Below are 20,238 nucleotides of genomic sequence, written 5' to 3'. Positions count from 1 at the left end.
CAAACTTGAAGAGATAGCCTTTGAGAGACAATAGCCTAAAGAAGGGAGACGAGACGTTGCTGAGATATTTAGCTTGCAGTATCGGTAGTTGATACTTAGCACTGCGATACAAGTTCTGATCAATCAGTCAGAAACTATTTTAAATACCGAGTAATCTCTGCAAATAATGCATGAAATGTGAGCAAAGGCATTGAACTGAACATGTATGAATAAAACCAGACCTACAATGTACATCACAACACATTGAAGTCTTTACAAAGTTGAGTTGAATATATCATGATAGGTGTAGATGTGACACATCTACTCCCTGGATCACAGATATGATACTCTTTTCTTCTGCAAAGATATACAAAATGCACCTGATTTCAGAGAGGTGAATGGGTGATGATATGGTAAGTATACTGCCAGTCCTCTTGCAGCGTAAATATCATCCAAACAAACAGACACTATAGTCATGTAGTAGAGACAAAGATGTATACCCAAAAAACAACCTGACGGCACAAACTATGGCATCAATTTCATCCTAACCCTGGATGATCTCCAGCAAAATATCCAATACCATTAGATGTGATAGGCAGTGCAGTGAAGCCTTGAGGGGGAGGAGAGGGGTGCAAGTTTAGTAGTAGACGGGCACAAAAAGTGCATTGCCACTGTACCTCTAACTTGACTTCCGCATCTATGTAGTGAGGATTGGCTGAACGAAATGGCAGAATTATCACGAGAATCAGATATGAAATAAAAAAAGATGTGGTAGTTAAAAGAGTCACATTTTTTCCAACAAAAAGAGTGATGATAATGGTCCAAACAACTTATGAAGACTGATGCCAGTATCAGCACCTAACAAATCTTGCATTGATCAAAGCACACACCTGCACTAAATTTCCTTATTTTGTATTCATATAAAAAGATGAAGGCACAAATACTTGAATTGTTCATATCAAATTACAATAAGATTGTTGTTATCCAGAAATTATGAATGTCAAGGGGGGGAAAGGGGTTATAGTTACTGCACCATTGACCAAGATCAAGATTCAAATCGTTTTTGTGTACAGACCCGGAGATGACCTGCGAAGTAATGACATCCCCATCTCTTAAAATTTGCATATGTGGTGGCATTGAACATCACTGTCCCTGTGAAAAATGTGGCAGCTGTGATATTCTATGACTTTCTTTATATCTTATGTCCAATTTTACTGACTTTTCTACCACTCTGCCTGCTTGATTGAAGTCAACTTTAACATGGTGTGCCATGGCACTCCTAAACACACTCTATCTATTCTTGTCAATATGTTATCTGCTGTCCTCTTTTGACTTTTAACTGTTACTGAATGTTTTACCAGAAAGAGACTGGTATCAAAGCAACCAGGTTAATGGTGCAGCGGGAGAAGAGGGGATGGGTTCATATGAAAACGTGTCCTCAGCATCCACGGTAGGACGGAAACAAGTACGTAACACCTCTTGTTGTAAGGGCAGAAATTGTGGAGCAGATGGTCACTCCACCGGGGAGTGCAGTCATATGCTTGATGCAGCGAGTGAATGTGTCTATACTCTTGAGAGCACGGATGACAGAGAGAGAGAGAGAGAGAGTTGGGGGGTGGGAATGGGGGGGGGGGGGGGAGGAGAGGAGGTAATCAGCTAACGACCGAGATAAGATCGTCAGAGATGACATATCTCTTGTCCATCTCGTGGAGTGGAGGAGGGGGGGGGGGGGGGGAGCACCCAAGTGTGGCAAACAGATGAACCAAATTCATTTTATTCGTCCGAGTTACATCAATCTACAAAATTGCACATGTGGGACTGGGTCTGGGCTCTGCTGGCGGAGAGGGCAGAGGGGGTGAGAGAATGAGGGTGTATCATAATGAATGAGTGGTTTAAGGAGATGACAGATGGTCAGTGGAGCATGTTGGGAGGGGGGAGGAAGTGTTCAATCCTTTGATGGATGAAAGTTTGCATGTTTGCTACAGCAGTCTGCATTCATAGATAAATCCACTGTTATTGCAGGGTGGTTTGGTTTTTTTTTCCCACTTCATCCTCCTGGTGGTCCTTTTTAGAAAAATATCATTTTAAACAAAAATGGAATCAGTCTGTGGGAGTTAAATAAACTGTCATCATTCTCTCATCTCCTGTTTAATGGGCAATTCTTCTCACTAACGAAGAGTGGTTTATAGGACAATTTGAATTTGACATGTTGGTTATTCAAAAATAACTGAATTGTCCTCCCCCCCCCCCCCCCCCCCCCCACTCAAACAAGTTTCTTTTTGATGCATACATCGAGACAGATGGTTGAAATGAACATGAATAGAAGATGAAAGAAAAATAAAAAATCAACATTCTTTCTTCTTTATAATTATTCTTGATGCTCTTATCATGAAATGTTAAGTCCATCTTTGTGTCAGAAAGTATGTCAAGTTAGCCAAAAAAAAAAAATCACTTCATAATTACTGTGTTCTGATCGAGGCAAATATCCTGAAGAACCATGTCATATAACAACTGTCATTCAAATGGTCCAAGATATATGCAAAGAGATAAGGGCTACTTCATAAATTCATTCAAATGAACAAGGCAGCCAGCATACAACCAGTTGCACCTTTTCTCATCACGTTTCAGTGTGAAAAGACTTTTGATAAACTTTTGCACTGACTGCCATTCGCATGAAGAGCCAATTTTTCCTCAAAGCACAGCGCCATGCCATGCTCAAGTTGATTCGATACCTGTAGAAATGGTAATGACATCATCACCTCGTCAAACTTGCATTATGATTGCAACCAATATCGCTCCACGTGAAAGTTTAATAAAATTCCACAATTTTCATATCACACGGCCAATCTTAATAAAACGTCTACCAGCTTGTGTTTGGGTTTACTCTCTTTTAAAACATACGTCCACTTGAATGAGAAGTGGATGTGTACATTGATAATGGAATTGCCACAGGTTGGCAGGGGGGGGGGGGGGGGGGAGGACCCCTTGCCCCTTCAAGGGCTGATTGGTAGGTCCAATGGGCTGAGTGTCCATGTCCTCGAATCGATGCTGGGGAGGAAGACAAAGCGGCCTCTGAGTGTGGAGTTGTTGGAGCCGAGGTGGACAGGGATGCAAGGATGCAATCCAATCACAGTTGCCACGGCAACCAGACTGATGATGATGATGAAGAATGATGTAGATGGTCTGATTGATGGACATCAGACACTGGGATGGATGCTGCGTGAAACCAGCGTTGGCAGGATGAGAGGGAGAGTAAAGGACAAAACAGCAACGACAAGCATCGGGCTTGTCTCTCTCCAGCAAATACACTTCTTGGAATAATTCCCAACCACATATCGAATTGTATCGAAGTAATCTTTTGGTGCCTAAGGTAGAGATCTTGCAGCCGACAAAACGGAGCAGGTGTATGATTATTTTTTCGGTCTAAAAAGAAAAATGGATTGGATTGAAGTGATGAAAAGACCTACTGCAATAGAAACGACAGACAGACAAGTATTGTAAACTATATAAATCGTCTATTTGTGACACACTTGCATGAGAAGTAGAATAAAAGAGACCTACATTTTCTCTCGGAGTAATATACCATGAGCCTACGAAATGCACATTTTCATTTTCTTCACAGATTCAGCCTGCAATATGATAGCCATTGACAGACAGAGGAATCATAACAGCCTGATAACATTAAAAAGTAAATATGGACACCCAATGACTGGATGAAAACTAAAACAAATCTACGTAGTCGCTTTGATGGTGAAAAAGAGACGAGGAAAAAAAGAAAGAAATATGTGATGCAAGGTGGCAACAGCACATCATCAGTGTCACCCACATGTGCAAGTAAGTAAAGGTTGAAACTACAGGAATTGGTTGAAGACATATGGACTAGCCATCCGGTCATCATTCAGCCACATAAAGTGACAGGGGCTGGATGCACCATTGCTACGCCCATCACAAAACATCTGCTCATGTTGACATTGGGCTAACAGGTAGCTAGAGCTATCCATCACCCGGAGGTTGCTGTAGTGACAGTAGAATGTCGACAGCTGTTCTGCGCCGTGTTCGAACACAGCTAGCAGCAGAACCCATTTCCACTGCAAGATATGTTTATGACATTCACACATTCATCACCAATCAAGAGCAGAGCAAACCCCCTACTGACATAAACCTTGAAACCCTCTCATCATGTATGGCCTCCAGAATTTAAAACGGTAGAGTCAGAGCGAGGAAAAATATTGGGTGTAAGGGGCATTGCTTTCATAACACATAAATCAGCAGGATGTTGGGGGAGGGGGGTATTCATGTTGCCATGGTGATGATGAGAGAGGATGCAGTTGCTGATTGACATGAGATGGTCTGTGCTGATAACTGAAGTCATCTTCGCTTTAAATATGAAACATAGGGAAGAACTGGAAGTCAAAAGGGGACACCAATTGAGATGGATAGATATGAATAAGAATGATGAATGTCAGCATTAACACACAGGCAAGAGAGCTGTTTTCAACTTCATCACACCAGTCCCTCACTGGTTACCATGGCGATTCAGGAGCATCAGATGGATGGGGAAATGGAGCCCAGAGTGAAGTGGGATATATAATGAGGTGAAGAGTCGTCACCAGCTGCTACATGGTGACAACCCAGGCCTGTCATTTGGGTATGGGGTATCTCTCCCTTTCATTTGGGGATAATGGCTGATGTCCGTCTGTATTCCATAACTAACCAAACACACCGTATATCCTACAGACTCTTGTTATTTATGTTGTCATGCAAACCAATGAAAACAAAATACTCAAACGATGAACAGTACATTCATTACATTGATCTAGACTTACTTTATTACTATTCTCATCATGCGAGCAGCAAATATACCTATTCAAGCAAAAGATTTATGTGACATGCTTCACACTGAGGAGTTACTGTTAAAGCCAAGGTACAGTTTTGAGAGCCACAAACTCACATTTTCATGGGCATCAACTAAGCATGAAGGCAGGTAAGGTTTAAACAAGGTAGCCATTAAAAATGACTAAAGCAGATAACTTGCCATACACTCAGTGGGATAATTGACATCTATTTTCTATGGTACATGCAAGCAGTTTTATTTCACATCGTAGGCTGATATTTTTTCATCCCTTATTACCCTCTGTATGAATGTATTTGCCCAGAAAGCAGTAGATGACAGGTTTGAATCCTACTGGTTCCTTTTTTCCCCTACATATTGTACGTGATTGTTAAAATGAAGATCACCAGGTGTGATCTTACAAATACATTTGTATAGAGGATGACAGTGACAATTCATGAAAAATCAACCACAGCACATCTTCATCCCGATGTATGAAATAATAATAATTATCATTATCATTATCATTATCATTATCCTCTACCATTTACCAGAACGGTATCTACAGATGAATGCAAGGCTTTAAAGCCTTCTCTCTTCTATGTGTGGAAGACAAGAGGCATTGCAGAAAAAAAAAAAAGATTTGTGCAAGGCATTGAAGACATGAAAGTGCACTCTATTCAAAAGAGATTCAGTGACAGATGTGACCAGGCCAAGAAACAGAAAATGAAAATGGGAGATACGGAGACACAGAAAGCATATAAAAAGACAAACAAACCCACACAGCTATCTCTGAACATGAAAGGAATGGTTTGTTCCAGATTTTATCCAATGCCCCCTCTCCCCCCATTGACAAGCAGAGACAAGCTGGTTATGTGTGTACATGGCAGAAGGTTGTATTACACTTTACAGAGCTACATGGTTACATTGTAACAGATGTCAGTACTACATAGACAGATGGGAGGATAACCCCAGCATAATTTCTCTCATCTGGGCTCTGTTGCATAAAAGTAGAGATCAAATGGTTAAGTCAGAAGAGCAAACATAAGTCCCTTAATGCTCAGTTCTGATTGGCTGATAAGTGGCTTATGTCTGATTTTCTGATTTATGTTTGATTGTATCTTTTTATGCAACAGGGCCCAGGATTCCCAGGTAGAGCATCGGGGTAATGCCCAGCCCCAATACAACTGTTAAATAACACAATTTATTCTAAAAAGAAATTGTCAAATAGGAAATCAGACAGTCACGTATCCTGGAGATAGACCCTGACTAAATTACTTTGATTGTTCCATCTTATCCAATGAAAGTGAAATCCATGAAACTTCCAGTTATGAAACCAATAATGTACTCAAGTCTTAATGACAGGACATTTTATTATGCCTTCCTATCTTGCATGAATACACATGTCCACCAAAAATTACCAGAAAATTTCATTAAATATCCCACAAAACAGGAAAAAAATTAAAAAAAAATAATAAATATATACTTTTAAGCAGAAGTAAAATGTTACACTACGTATATTCAATCATTCATGAAGGACAAATAGATTCTTATTCATGGAGACATCCACGATCTCATGTTTCAGTCAGAAGTGAGCAGACCACAATGAAACAGGCATTATGCAGAGCAGAAGAAAAAAAATTAGCACCCCCCCCCCCCCCCCCTGCTTGTAGTACCACTCTCTATCACATCTCATTGGTGGGCTCTCAGCAGACTGCCTGATGAAGGGGACTGGTGCTGAGAGCGAAGAGGGGAGACCTATCGTCATCCATTAAAGATATTGCTCCCCATCTGGTGTCTCATTTCATCAGGGCTTTCCCCTTTTCTGCCTCACAGAATGTGCTCATTTTCCTCCAAATATTCACCTTTCTATTTCATCAGGAGTTCGGGGCTGACACCAGCCATGAAATGGATTTAAATATATCCATTCTGGATTTTTTTTTTTTTTTTTGATGATGATGATTAGCCAGAAAGAATAAAGATAAAGACCCGAGCGGGCATAGGGAGTAAAATTAGAGACATAATAAAAATTGACCAGCATCGCTTTACTGTGAAATCACATCTACACATGCGCTATCCCATCACTATGTGGCAGCAAGAAAGGGTTGCTTGTTAGCAAAGCGTTCATGCACTAGTGACTAGAAAGGATGCTTCATTACAGTCCCCTGTTACCATGGCAACCTCTTATGCTCACCTGTCTCCTCTTGGAGGTCACTGCGACAATTTGCATACAACGAAATGCAGAACAGCCACATAGCATGCACATGTACAATGAATATGATAGCAATGACTATGAGGTATCATTTTATTCTATTCTTCTTCTTCTGTTTTGTTTCACTCAGAACTTGTCTTAGGCAAAATACACTGGCCTGCAGGATATTGGTAGAGTCAGACAGTTCTAATCCTTTTTCTGTGGTCACTGTGCAAACATCTCCCACAATATGAATGACTCCTGTTTAAGCGCCAGTCCGGCTTTTTAGGGCACACATGGCTCCACGATTAGCCATCAATTAATGTGTATGGATTGCACACGGATACAGAACGGTAGCAATACCACCATGCACGAGCAACCTTTACACACAAACACACACACACACACACACACTCACATCTTCATTGACAGTTTAGGGGACAGTGCTATGGAAACATGCCTCAGTGAGAAAAAGGCAGCTGCCATCATCTACCCCCTCCCCTCCTCTTCCCCCCCCCCCCCTTCTTCCAGCTGCCAGGAAGTCAAGGGGGGGGGGGGGGGGGAGTAATACAAGGATGAATCTTAGCAATATGACCAATTTCAAGAAGCAGAATTGTATGGAAGAGAGTAGTTTTTATGCCACTGATAATATTCAAGTATACGCTATCATCTCTCTCTCTTTTTTCCCTCTCATGTCGTAACTGCTGACTGCTTTACAACTAGCAATATTACAAACTCATGACACTTTTCCCCCATCCCAAATCTTTGCTGTTTTTTTTCATCTAAAAAAATGAAATCAAGATTTGCTAATTGCTCAACAGCTGACAAATAATTATAAACCTGTAATCTACCATTCTAAGGAGAGAATTCATGAAGTGATGGAGACGAAGATACCAATGGAGAATGGAGTAAAGCAAGAGAGAAGGAGGTTTGTAGACAGGGAGGTTGGAGCTACTAGCATGTCACTAAATGGAATCTTCTTTTTTTCTTCTTCTTTCTTGATTTGAATATCTTCAAAACCCTTCTTTCCTCCCAAATGTCACAAAGTCTGTTATCATTATTTTCATGATTTCAAATCATGAATACATACTCTTCTGGTAACCTTCTCCCTCCTCTTGTCTCCTCTAAAAAATAACATCAATAACATTAATTTTGCAGACTGTGTGATAAATGTGCTTGGGAGGCATTGTGAGCATTCCCTTGGTGAAAGATTCATCAATGACAGCTCTAAAGAGATAAATGCATCCCTGGACTTTTCTACTCATCATTGCAAATGTCGAGTGCAGTTGATTACAGAACGTAATTCTGAAAAGGTCAAAAGTCATATTGGCCTGCCTTTCGATATACAATCCGGGCACATATTGGTTCTAAATGAAAAGAACGACAATGGCAAACTTTTCAAACGAATCATAAACTGCCTTTCCTAAAAAACTTGCACAAAATGAAATGCTCAATGGGACAATCATTTAAACAAATCATATAGCTAATATTTCATCTTTCTCTCGGCAACAAAGGGGGATGGGGGTGGAAATGTCTGAGGAATATTATGCCCAGCAAACAAACCAGCAGCTTGCTGATCAATTCCATTGACCAGTGTTTCAGTTTGTCTTTTGTCCGATTGAGAAACACTGTCCTAATGTTGCTGACATTTGAGTGCTGACAGAGGGAAGACAACTCAGAATCACGGTGGAGTAGTGCTAAGTTCACAGTAAAATGTCAGACAAGTATACACTATATCTACCACACTCCCACATGACAGTAAAGCCAAAATGTGTGTCACACGGCAACTTTCTCCCACTGACTTCAGCAAGTAAAAGAATCATCCTTTCAAAAACCTTCAATTCTCCTGGGAACTATTGGTTCCTGAAACGACTGCACCTTTAGATTTCTCAGATATTGAGAGGACAATAAGTTTATCTCTCTTTACATTGTATAGATAATATTCATACATACATAAGAGTGTTGGTATGCTGGGTGAAATGTGATGCGAATACATAAACATATAAATGAATGAACCACTAATATTTTTCGAAGTTATATAAATATGTATGTACACATGTATGTATGTCTTCATGAATATAGTATGTGACCATAGGTGAGTTTAGAATGTAGATATGGGGGCGTTCTGTTTGTTTTCTTCATGAGAACAATTTTGTACTTAGCCCTAAATTTCATTTTATTTTTTTAAAACATTTCTGTCCTATCTTTTTTTCCCTCCATCCCTGTAGATATCATAATGAATTAGTGGTAAATTTTGCACCCCCCCCCCAAAAAAAAAAAAAAATGCTTGTAGCTGATAACAAATTAGAATTATTCAAGTTTTGTCTTTTTGAATAGGCTTAATTAGAGTACTTTTGAGTGTAAATCTATAGTTTTCGGCATAGAAATGATGACAACGTATGGGCCTCATCCTGCTCTGAAAGACAGCAGAGAGCCAGAGAAGGGGAACTCTTTTTTCCCCCCCTCTATGTTTTTGTGTTCCCACACAATGGGGACCGCTACAGACACAGTACGGCACACGAGGGCTGCTGTGTTATTAATATACACGTCACCCAAAATAGCGACTACCCTGGGTAAAACTTGTCCCTTCCTTTTCCTGGCTATGATAAGCATGTACTGTAGAGCAAGCTTTATGCCAAAAGCCAAAAGGTCACGTGATCACAAGCCTATATATGGACTTGGGTGCCATAAAGGCAGCATAAAAGAACATGAATTTTACCAATTAATGAAGTGACTTTTATAAATAGCAAACTGAGCATGTGAGGATAATACATATCAGCATGACTTACAGAAAAATCTACCACATAACAAAAGGTATAGCATATAAACTAATATATTTGAAGTATATACAGTGTAATGATATACAGTGTAATGACATACATGTTTCATGATGAAATTTCTAAAAAATAACCGCAAAGTCATTTTTTTGTTCAAGACTGGAATACTGTAAGACGCCATATATTTAGCTAGTCATGATTATTTTTTGCAAATTGGGACTTCCAGACAATTTTGTGAGAGGTTAAATTTGCGATCGTGGAGTTCAGCACTGAACAGGGAAATTTATTCGTGCAATGTCACATTCATTACGGGATCAGAATTAATAGTTTTGCATGTTCTTTAAATCATGAACAACGAACAGAACCCTACTTGTGAACTTAGCAAAGATAAACAACTTGTGAAATATATAATATATGCAGTAAATGAACAGAGATAACTAAGAAAATTTGATTTCATGCGTAAGGCAGCAAAAATTATTGTGTTTCCATATTGCCAACAGGAAAGGCAAAACAGGACTATTCATTTTGATATCAAATGCAAAATCATTAAAACAAGGCCATGGAAGGCCTTTCAACTGGTACATTAACTCTGTCATCCCTTTAGCAACCTGATTGAGAAAGAGCATGGTGCTGAAAGGGTTAGCCTGTATCAAGCTCAACACTACACATTCAAATACGCTTGTTTATTGGATTCCCACTCGGGATACCCTCAATGATGACACAACTGGAAAGGGTTCATTTGAGACCAAGGAGGACACATTTTTCCAGGGAGGGGCAGCAATCCACCAGACATCTATGGACCCGCAGGTGGCCTGTGAAGATGGCTAGTTAGCGGGCAGGCGAAGAGCCAGAGAGAGAGAGAGAGAGAGAAAGAGACAGACAGAGAGAGGAAGGGGTAAATGAGAGAAAATGTCTTGATGGGCCAAAGAACAACATCAGTGAGAGATGATGAAGGGGGTACATGAGAGGGAGAGGAAAGGGTGGAGGAGGGGGGGGGGGGGGGGGGGGGGGAATTACCAGTGCCTTGCAAGCTGACAGAGCAGCTGTACAATGACGTCCCAGCTTGCACAGCCGGCCGGCTGGCCCAACCGGCTGGCTGGCTGGCTGGGGTTCAAGAGCCCCCGCACCACTGGTGCTCAAGCTGTAATATGGGGGAGGAGAATACCACTCCTGTCCCCAGATGGGTTTATTGGTACATCTGCCACTCGGGCTCGAAGGGGGAAAGAGGACAAAAGCAATAGAATTTTTTCACCCCTCCACCGCCCTCTTGCCTTGTACTGAGTAATGGTAATTCCCTCCCTTTCCAACCCCCCACCCCCACCACCCTTCTCTTCCCAATTCTTTTAACAGGGAGGTTGGTTTCTTGTCTATTAGTACATCTACTACCTCTACTATGTGTGGAGGCAAAACCAATATGTGCATTAGGGTTAACATTGTACCCCTCAAACTACCCTCCCCTTCTCCTCCTTCTCCACTCACTACGACGAAGCCTATTGTTCCCCCTGTACTCTCAGATGCTAGTGTGAGGCATTTTGTTGAAAAGAAACTGTCTCTTTTTATCAAACTCCTATTCAACTTTGTTTAAATTATTTCTACTCAAACACTCGAAATCATAATGAAGTAATCAAAAGGGGGAAAAAAAACTCACATTACAATTCATCACTTCTAGACAACATGCCACTTGCCTTTTAGACAAACTCATATATAGATTGTTAATTCTTAAATTTGCAAAAATGTAGACATTTAAATGGTCTTGGGGAAAAAGATAAAGTGATATTGTTTCTTCAGAGATCATTTTGAAAAGAAAAATTTGAGTTCTACATGATTTATATCACAATCCCATGACCATGGTAGCCATTTTGAGGTGAAAGAAATTAAGGTACATCATCTAATAATCAGAAGACAAAAATTGAAGGACATCATTTCACCTGATATGACATTCACTAGCTCAAAACATTCTAAAAACGAGTGGTTTTTCTTGATTTTTAATCAAACTGTAATTTTTTTTGCCTTACTCTCTTGTAAAAAGAAAAGAAGCAAGGTTCCCCCCCCCAATAAATCTCCTTTATTGTGGCATACGTGCATAGTTTTTATGATTGATGTTACAACACTTTTGACTTTGAGTAAACTAAAATGATCATAAATCATTTTTAGGTGCAACTGAACACAGAAGAGAGATGGAACAAAGTTGAAACATGAGTACAATTCATGGGGCAAATAGACATTTTAGCCTATAAAAATGTCCTTGTTTGTAATCAAGTTTGTGAAACATGTTTCTAATCATGTGTACAAGTTAAATGCCACTGAGACCATTAATGACCATTAAAACACAGCTTACAGCAGCTATGTCACAACCTCTGTGGCCTGCCAACCAATGACGTAATTTCCTACACCCAGAATCCAGCAAATCTGAGTTAAAGACACCTCTGGCTCACATCTTACCAGAAGTGCTTTGAAAGTGTTTGGAAGAAATGTGATTCAAGCTTGCATGTAAGTAGCCTCACCTATCATGGCACGTGTACAGAAACACAATTATAATGAGTTTTTTTGTAGGTATAACACCAATCACTAATACACAAGATGAAAGTGCCCATGCCTAAATGGCAAAAGAGATGCCATACCGCTTGTTGAGCAAATTGTTCCACAGGCGGGCCACACCTCATTGAACAGGGCCAAAATTGAATGCAAATTGCTCATTCACAGGTCCCCTAACGGACTCCCCATTGATTCAATAGTGAGCGACATTCTCCACGACCGAAGGCATAATTTGGTAAGTTTGTTTTGCTAGTAGCAGAGGTGCATTCTGACGACATGGGCTTGCTCTATACAAACTACAGTCGCAACGAACAAGAGAGTGACAATAGCTGATCTGTCTGCAAGCTGTCCAGGTCAGATGTGATGAAACGTGTGCCTTCCCATTCTAATTTCATGCACCATTCAATCTTTTCATACCAACACAAAACTTTACCCAAAATACTGGGAGACATTACACAACATATATTTGTGTATATTGGTATGTGTATGTTATAATTTATTAATATATAGGTCCTACACATACCATACCAATAAGCAAATATGATACAGCTGTTGGATATCATGGGCTCTCTAGAAAAAGACAGGACTTCCACCAGTTCCATTTTTTTTTTCTCTCTTAGTTATACTTATTACAGGATAATGAAAATTATTTGCTCACTGATGCCTCTGGCTTGTCAGTAAATGCCACCAGAACAGTCAATATTTGGCTACCTGGGTAAGAACACATATGTATGAAGTTCTCATAGAGACGAACCAAAATTCATTTTTCCTTTTGACATGAAGACCTTAAGCTATCAAAAGTCTCCATCTACACCTGGTGTGACTTGCTGATTTTCCCACTCCCCAAGTGCAGTCTCTATGTTCCTGTCTTACTTGGATAAGACATATTTCCTACATGGATATTGAAGAAAGAATGAAAGGAACAAAAATGTTTCCAGGCCTGCAGAAATGGAACTATTCACACTGGCCTACTTAAACACTCACCATACAATGCACTTTGATGGATTATGGAGCAAATAGTCAGTGGTTTGAACATATTTTTACTTCAGCAAACAAATATATAATTCCTGGCAACAGATTCATTCATCTCAGTGTGTGCTGCAATGAACTTTGATATTTTGCCACTCAATGCCATGCTTGATCGCAGCGACCAGTTACTTTTCCTGACGTCAGGAAGAAATGAAAGGCAAATTGCATCGCTGAAAATACTCTAACAGGGAGGGCATTAAAGTCTTTCCAATTTCTTGGCTTCTTGGCATTGTCAAAATGTATGTTGGTCAGTCATTCTGTCTCTTGTGCCATGGTGTATGAGGAACAGAAGAGATGGGGGGGGGGGGGGAGGAAAAATGACCAAGCCAAAGCTTTGCCTTTTTCTTTAAAAGCTTCACGCAATAAATACTTATTTTATCTTCATGGGATTCATTTGTGGTGGACGAAGAACTTATCTTCTTCCTTTACACATATGGACAAATGGAACAGGCCTTCAATAAACTGAACAAACAAACTCTTTATGAGAACGAGATATTACTGGCATTCATGGAAGTTAACTTGCTGTACGAAAGATACGTGCATCAGTAATACTTGACTCAAGCCAGGATTCTTCGGCTGTGTGTGCACTTACATATAGATCAGTGATAAAGCTGTACACATTCGGTTCCCGGTTTCTCAAATATACATATATCTGAGTTGGGCTAGCCTTTCTGCTCCACAGCACCCCAACACTACCAGGTCTTATACAGAAAAGCTTCAAAAGAGGCTTACTTAATGCACAAGATCTAGAAATAAGGAAAGGAATCCAAATTCTGAAAAGGTCACCATCAAAATGAATCGCTGTCCTTTCTAACAGACTATTTCTAAAATGAAACTCCTACTTGAAATTTGTTGCACGTCAACAACCACTCCAACATGGCTTCATTTACGACATTTGTTGCAAACCAATTAACATTCAAGCACGGCTTCATCTACGTTGTCCTTGCTGTCCTATTCCTGTAGAAGTCGATAGGACTGTGTTTGTAACAGCACAATGTCTACATGAACTAGAAATCTGCCGAGCAATTCTCTGCAACAAGACAGCATGATCATCACTAATTAGGCAAATGTCAAAATAGCACAAGGATGAGAGGGAGTGTGTAAATTGAATCTTTTCCACTGGACTTACTTGTGACAATCCCGGAGAGAATAGTTTCGTGAGACTCGTCCGAGTCACTCCTTCAGCTCTGTCTACACTCGTAGCAGGCAATTATTCTCCCCTGATGGGTGAATAGGCCATGTTACTGCCTTTATTGTCACAAGCAAGTACAGTCGAACAGATTTAATTTGCACACTTTCATTGAACTACCTGGATGAATCCAAATCTATATCAATATGACAAGAGGGAGTATTTTGTGAAAGGTTGACATAACAATTAAATGTGTGCTGGATAGGTTCATGTTCCATGTAAGCCCATTTGATGTAAACCCACCTTCTACCTTTTCACTCCTTGTGCATCAAACTAAGCACTTATTCGGGGAAATGAAACTGTAGCATGCATGCAGAAGAAAGAGGATACCATTAGTCTGTGTCACGTTCCATGAAACTCCTTGCACCGCAGAGGTCACTCAATAATTATAAGGAATCCTACAGCAACTGTCACATCTAATCAGTCAATCAACACAGCTAATCACTACCATGTTCATGGTATGCTATACTTGCCAACCAAATAAGCATTCTGAGTTTTTTTCACTCTTCTTAGAGTAATCTGCTTCATTTACTTTTTCATTGTGCTTTTCTGTTCTTGTTGGATTCATTCCACTCAGATAAACTAAGGCTTCATTTCTGTATATCAATACTTCTTCAATAATAGGCATCTGGACAATGATATTCTAAATGTTCCATGTATACACATCTTTTCCTATCCGTCCTGACTCCTCTGAAGCTGTAGGAAAATCACTCTTACTACAAAAACTTGAACAATGACAGTCCATGTTGGTATTGTTGGCTGAAATCACCATCCAAGAAAGTATAGTTCTTCCCACCCTCCTTAACAATCAGCTAATTAGCTGTCATGATAATCACAGGCACTTCTTTTAGAGAGAAGACATAGTTGAATCAAAACTGCAATAAAGCTTATGTTACCGAAAAAAGAGATTCACACATACGTACGATAACTTTCTCCCCTACCCCCATAAAAAGAGCTGAAGCAACCCCATAATAGTGACAACATCCATCACGCCCCCTCCACCCCCCCCCCCCCCCCTTCTTAAGGGCTTTTTACACTTGTGTTTCTTAACCCCGGACTTTCTCTGACCCAGGACTATCGTTAGTCCCGTACCAATTTTTTCAGCTTTTTACACTCGCCAATTAGTCCCGTACTATCTCTTGTCCGGGGCTAAGGAGAAAACTGACCTTTTTACACTCGTATTTCTTAGCCCCGGACTTTCCAAACCACATGAATATTCATAATTACGCTGTGTACTGTACACGTACACGCACGCACCGGCAGCACTTGATTACCTCGTTTCTGATTGGTCAGTGAGGGTCGGACTTCGTCTCCGTCGCTTAGCCCAGGATTATTTTTTCGTTCTGTTTACACTCACTTGCTTGGCACCGCAATTGCGGTGCTAGCACCGCAATTGCGGTGCTAACCCCTGCTATTTTGCAGGGCCAGATAGTACCGTACTATCGGTGGGGCTAGCCCACTTTGGCAAAAACGAGTGTAAACAGAAAGTGGGCTAAGGATAGTCCCGTACCAACGGTGGGGCTAAGGCCCCCCCTTAGCCCCACCGTTGGTCCGGGGCTAAGCAAAAATTTGCAAGTGTAAAAAGCCCTTTAGGGAGCCTAATGAAGTACCCTCACTGCCTATTCCTGCCAGCTGTGCCATGACATGGGAAATGTTTTCATGTGTTTTGTAAACAACATCTGGTGGGCATGTGCCAACGTTGGGAAGCTGGGGCCTGGCAGCACTTCACTGCCGGGGCAAAGGGCAAAGGCACTGCAGAGAACAAGGGAACATTTGGATTTCGTCTTCTGGAGAAGGAAGGTCCACAAAAATCCTTGTGCATCACTCTAGGATCTCTAGTCAAGAGAACCAGACACTGGCCTCCCTTGTCTGGACAACTTGGCTGAACTTTTTCAATTTCTGCTTCAGAGAAGCAAGTCCTGTATGTTGGGCAAATTGGACGCCACTTCTTGAACTGAAGGAGCTGCTACCTACAGGCCAAAACGGTGGGACTGATTTCACGACTGTGTCCTAACACAGCACAATTTACAGACCATGTCCTCAGTACCTGCAAAAGAAAAAATCCACTGGACAACGCAAACATAACATATTACACTCAAGTTTGTACTACACACAGAATATGTCATGAATACAAGGGTATGTCTTTATAATGTTCAGTGCTCTGTCACTTGCACTCCAACAGTGTTGCTACATGTCCAATTCACTATCAATCTCTGCTATCTAGTGTATTTGTACATAATTTCTATTCCTATCTCCATGGTATTGCCATCAGTTCTGTGATGTTATGATGATGTCTGTTTTAGTCCATTGAGGTCACCAAATGAAGAGCAGCAATCGCATTAACCTCTGACATTACAATTTGTGATATCAGTCATATTATATCTGCCACTTCTTCTCTGCCCTGTTTTGGTGATGAAGAGGCAAGTATTACACAGCATGCTAGAGCACGTACAACCACTTAAGTCGTCTTTGACGTGAGCAGAAGTGGCGGCCTCCAGTGGCTAACAAGCCAGAGAACAAAGCCATAGTGTGGTATGATGCTGGCAAAAGGCAAACGGCATAATTGTAGAGTTTACCTATTATCGTCATCATTACTATAGTGGACGTGAAGAAGGGAGGACATGAGTTAAAAACGTAAACAATCAATAATCTGTGCCTGGAGTCAGCGGGGAAAAATAAAAGAAGTTGAAGATATGGAAAGAGAAACCACCTTGAGAATGAGCAGAGCGGGATAGACGAAGAATTGTCGTGCCAAACCAAACAAGGTCTTAACCAGGCTTTACTCACGAAGAACGCTGAGGTAAAAAGATGATGCAGAGGGGGCATTCATCGGCCAAAGGGGAAAGGGGGGGGGGGGGTTGGTGTGTGTGTGAGAGAGCATGATCAAAGAAGAACAAGAAAAGAGGGCCACCAGAAGCCCCCTAACTGCCCTCCTCTCCCGGAGACAAAAGAGAGAGCTAAACCAGAGATTGAAGCCCATGAAGCCCCTACCATGAATTACAAGCCTCCCCTATTCAGATCCCGCCATTCAACTCTAGGCTTGGCAGCCCACTCTCGGCAATCCAGCGGGGTCCCCAGCACAAAGACCAGTCTTAAAGAAAGTGAGGATAACTCATTGTCAACACGTAATTGCCTTCTATCAGAGCAAGGCCTATCTTTTCAGGGCAGAACATCGACCCATTAACCACTCTCCTTTTCGCCTTCGCAGACTCTGTAAGCTTTCTGTGAGTAATTACCTCGCACCCACTGATTTCAGCTTTGTGGTATTGTTGTCGAAATTTGCGTTTCTTGAAAAGCTGACTACAGCAGTGCAGGAGACAAGCTGCAGTCTGTTACTCTTCTTACTTATGGTTTACATTAAACTGAAACCGCAACAACAAATCCTGACTTTTAATCCTGATTATGCATCACACATTGTAGAATTTGATCTTGTGATGTGGCCATTCCACAGCAATTATTCACGATTTCCCTAATTTCCATACATGATGAAAAGATGAATGGATTCTACACAGACACCTTTACAGAACTGTACAAGTCCCCTTTATATCTCATTGCCAAACGTTCAGTTATGGTAAAATGAAACACAGTCCAAATCCTTGCCCGTGGAAAATTGTGGTAAGAATTAAGAAGCTACTAGCCTTCTATCATTTACTGAACAACAGCAGCAATACCATGGAAGTACAACTCTACAGCCAAGGCATTGAGTATGTCAACAAGCCAGTAGTCGAGGCCTCCTTTGCCAAACACAGCCTGGCATCTCCAACAGAACTTAGCTCACACAATCTTCAGTTGGCATTTGACCTGACTGTGTAGAATTCTCCATGAATTTACGTTCACACTGTAATATTCAACCACTCAAATTTGGCCTTTTACATGATGAGAGTGACATATATATAACACCTTAGAACATTAGGAACATAAAAATGAATAAATATACAAGACTACAGAAAGAGTGATTACCTGTTTAAAGATAAAACTGAATGCAGCTGAGAAAAAAAAGAAATGGCATTCATCTGTTAATATGCTGCCCCTAGCCATCAGGTCCAACAAGCTAAGATATACCGTGGACTGCTCAAAAAGAATGTAATATCAAACATTTATGTCTTCAATAGGTCACACACGTCAGCCCTTATGGGTATGTGATGCATACAATATCCCTACACGAGGCAATAACACAAACCTAATGACAGAATTACATTGTCATTGAAAATATACTATCTACATCTACCACATATACTGATGGCAAGATATGAGAGACACACAAACTGAATATGAGATCGAATGAATGTTGTATTGCACTACAACATACAATGTACATGATATACAAACAAGACTTTGGAAGAATATATCTGACAATACAAACATAGTGGCATGAAATGAGTCTCTAACATGATAAGGTAATTAAAATCCCCTGGAATCAGCCAATACTACAGACCATAACAGCATAATTTTGAGAAATGGAGTACTGCCTTCATTATCAGCAATAGTGACAGTCCATAGCTCTGCTATATACAATGTGAATGGTCACTGCACATTTATGAGGCCCAAGCCAGCGAATGTTGATATATTAGCATGGATGCTCCAAAGCACTTACAAGCATCTTGTCACACAAAACATGCTTCACACAGCTCAGGTGGTAAGTGTACTGTGCAAGTTAACTGTGCAAGCCAATCTTACATGAATGACAGGAAAAGTGAACACAATATCCTTTTTAAGAACACTGCTGAAGATCAACCACTGCATGCTCTGAATGCTACAAATTATGGCGAGGAAAGTAGAAAATGAGTCTAAGTTGATACACGTCGAGGAGCGATGAAAAGAGAGAAGGAAAAAGAGATTGAGGAATCAGAAAAAGAGGAGAGTGAGAGATAGATGGACAGATGCTCACGACTGTGTGAGGCTCACAATAAGGCCACAGAAGGGGTTGAGTGACTAATAAAGCAGGGGGGGTGATGCGTACCATTCAGAATGCCCATTGGTGTGGTGATGGTAACCTCGGGGACGGGCCGCAGTAAGAGGGATGACGATTGCATGAGCGTTGCCTCGCTCAGGAGCATTGGTCGCAAATTTATACGGGAATATTTATGTGTATATATATATATATATATATATATATATATATATATGTCTGTAAATATCCGAGGCAATTTGACTCCTAGATCCCAAAGGAAAGTTCGGTGGGGTGGGAGCGTGTGGGGTTCAACAATCAGTATTCATTGCAGGGGATCCACTGGTAACTAACACAGCAACGCGGCTGTCTTGCCGCTGCACTCTCGAGAAACGATGCAGACCAACGGCAGAGTATGGTGTCTGACGACGCTTACAGAACGAGGTATATTCCTGGGTGCTGTCACACTGTACGCTCGGCAGTAGAAATAGTGGTCACAGCAATCCGTATCATCTTATGCTGCCGTGGCAACCTGGGTGGTTATTTCCAAACACGAGTCGGGCAGATGCCTACGTTCTTCTATCTCTCTTTCTCCCTTCTTCTCTCCCGCTCTCTTCCCACAAGTCCTGCTCACCAGTCAGAGCAGAGGTAGCTGGGTTGAAGAATTGGGGTAAGTCATTCGAGATACAACAGCACGTGCGAAATGCGGGAAGGAAAGGAAGTGGAGAGCGCCAGAGCGAGTGACAAGCTACGTCCACACGGGCCAAGCAGGAATCCGTGACTAATCATGTCACTTCCACGATCCAACGAAGCTGGGGG

At 41.1% G+C, this 20,238-nt stretch overlaps 1 protein-coding gene across 1 annotated transcript in view; it reads right to left on the bottom strand.

Annotated features, from left to right (window-relative positions):
* Positions 1-19,598, bottom strand: part of LOC139720051 (protein CBFA2T3-like) — a 35,594-nt gene extending 15,996 nt beyond the window's left edge. Inside the window, exon 1 of the mRNA XM_071631426.1 lies at positions 19,492-19,598. Within this exon, the coding sequence (XP_071487527.1) occupies positions 19,492-19,588 (97 nt within the window). The 5' untranslated portion in view covers positions 19,589-19,598. The remainder of the gene's footprint in view (positions 1-19,491) is intronic.
* Between the last annotated feature and the right edge of the window lie 640 nt (positions 19,599-20,238).

This window comes from Diadema antillarum, unplaced genomic scaffold (assembly GCF_040938485.1).
Source record: "Diadema antillarum isolate AM-2024a unplaced genomic scaffold, OU_Dant_1.0 scf00000120, whole genome shotgun sequence".
Classification (NCBI taxonomy): domain Eukaryota; kingdom Metazoa; phylum Echinodermata; class Echinoidea; order Diadematoida; family Diadematidae; genus Diadema; species Diadema antillarum.
The sequence above is the reverse complement of the archived record's forward strand: the minus strand, read 5'-3'. Positions and strand labels throughout refer to the sequence as shown.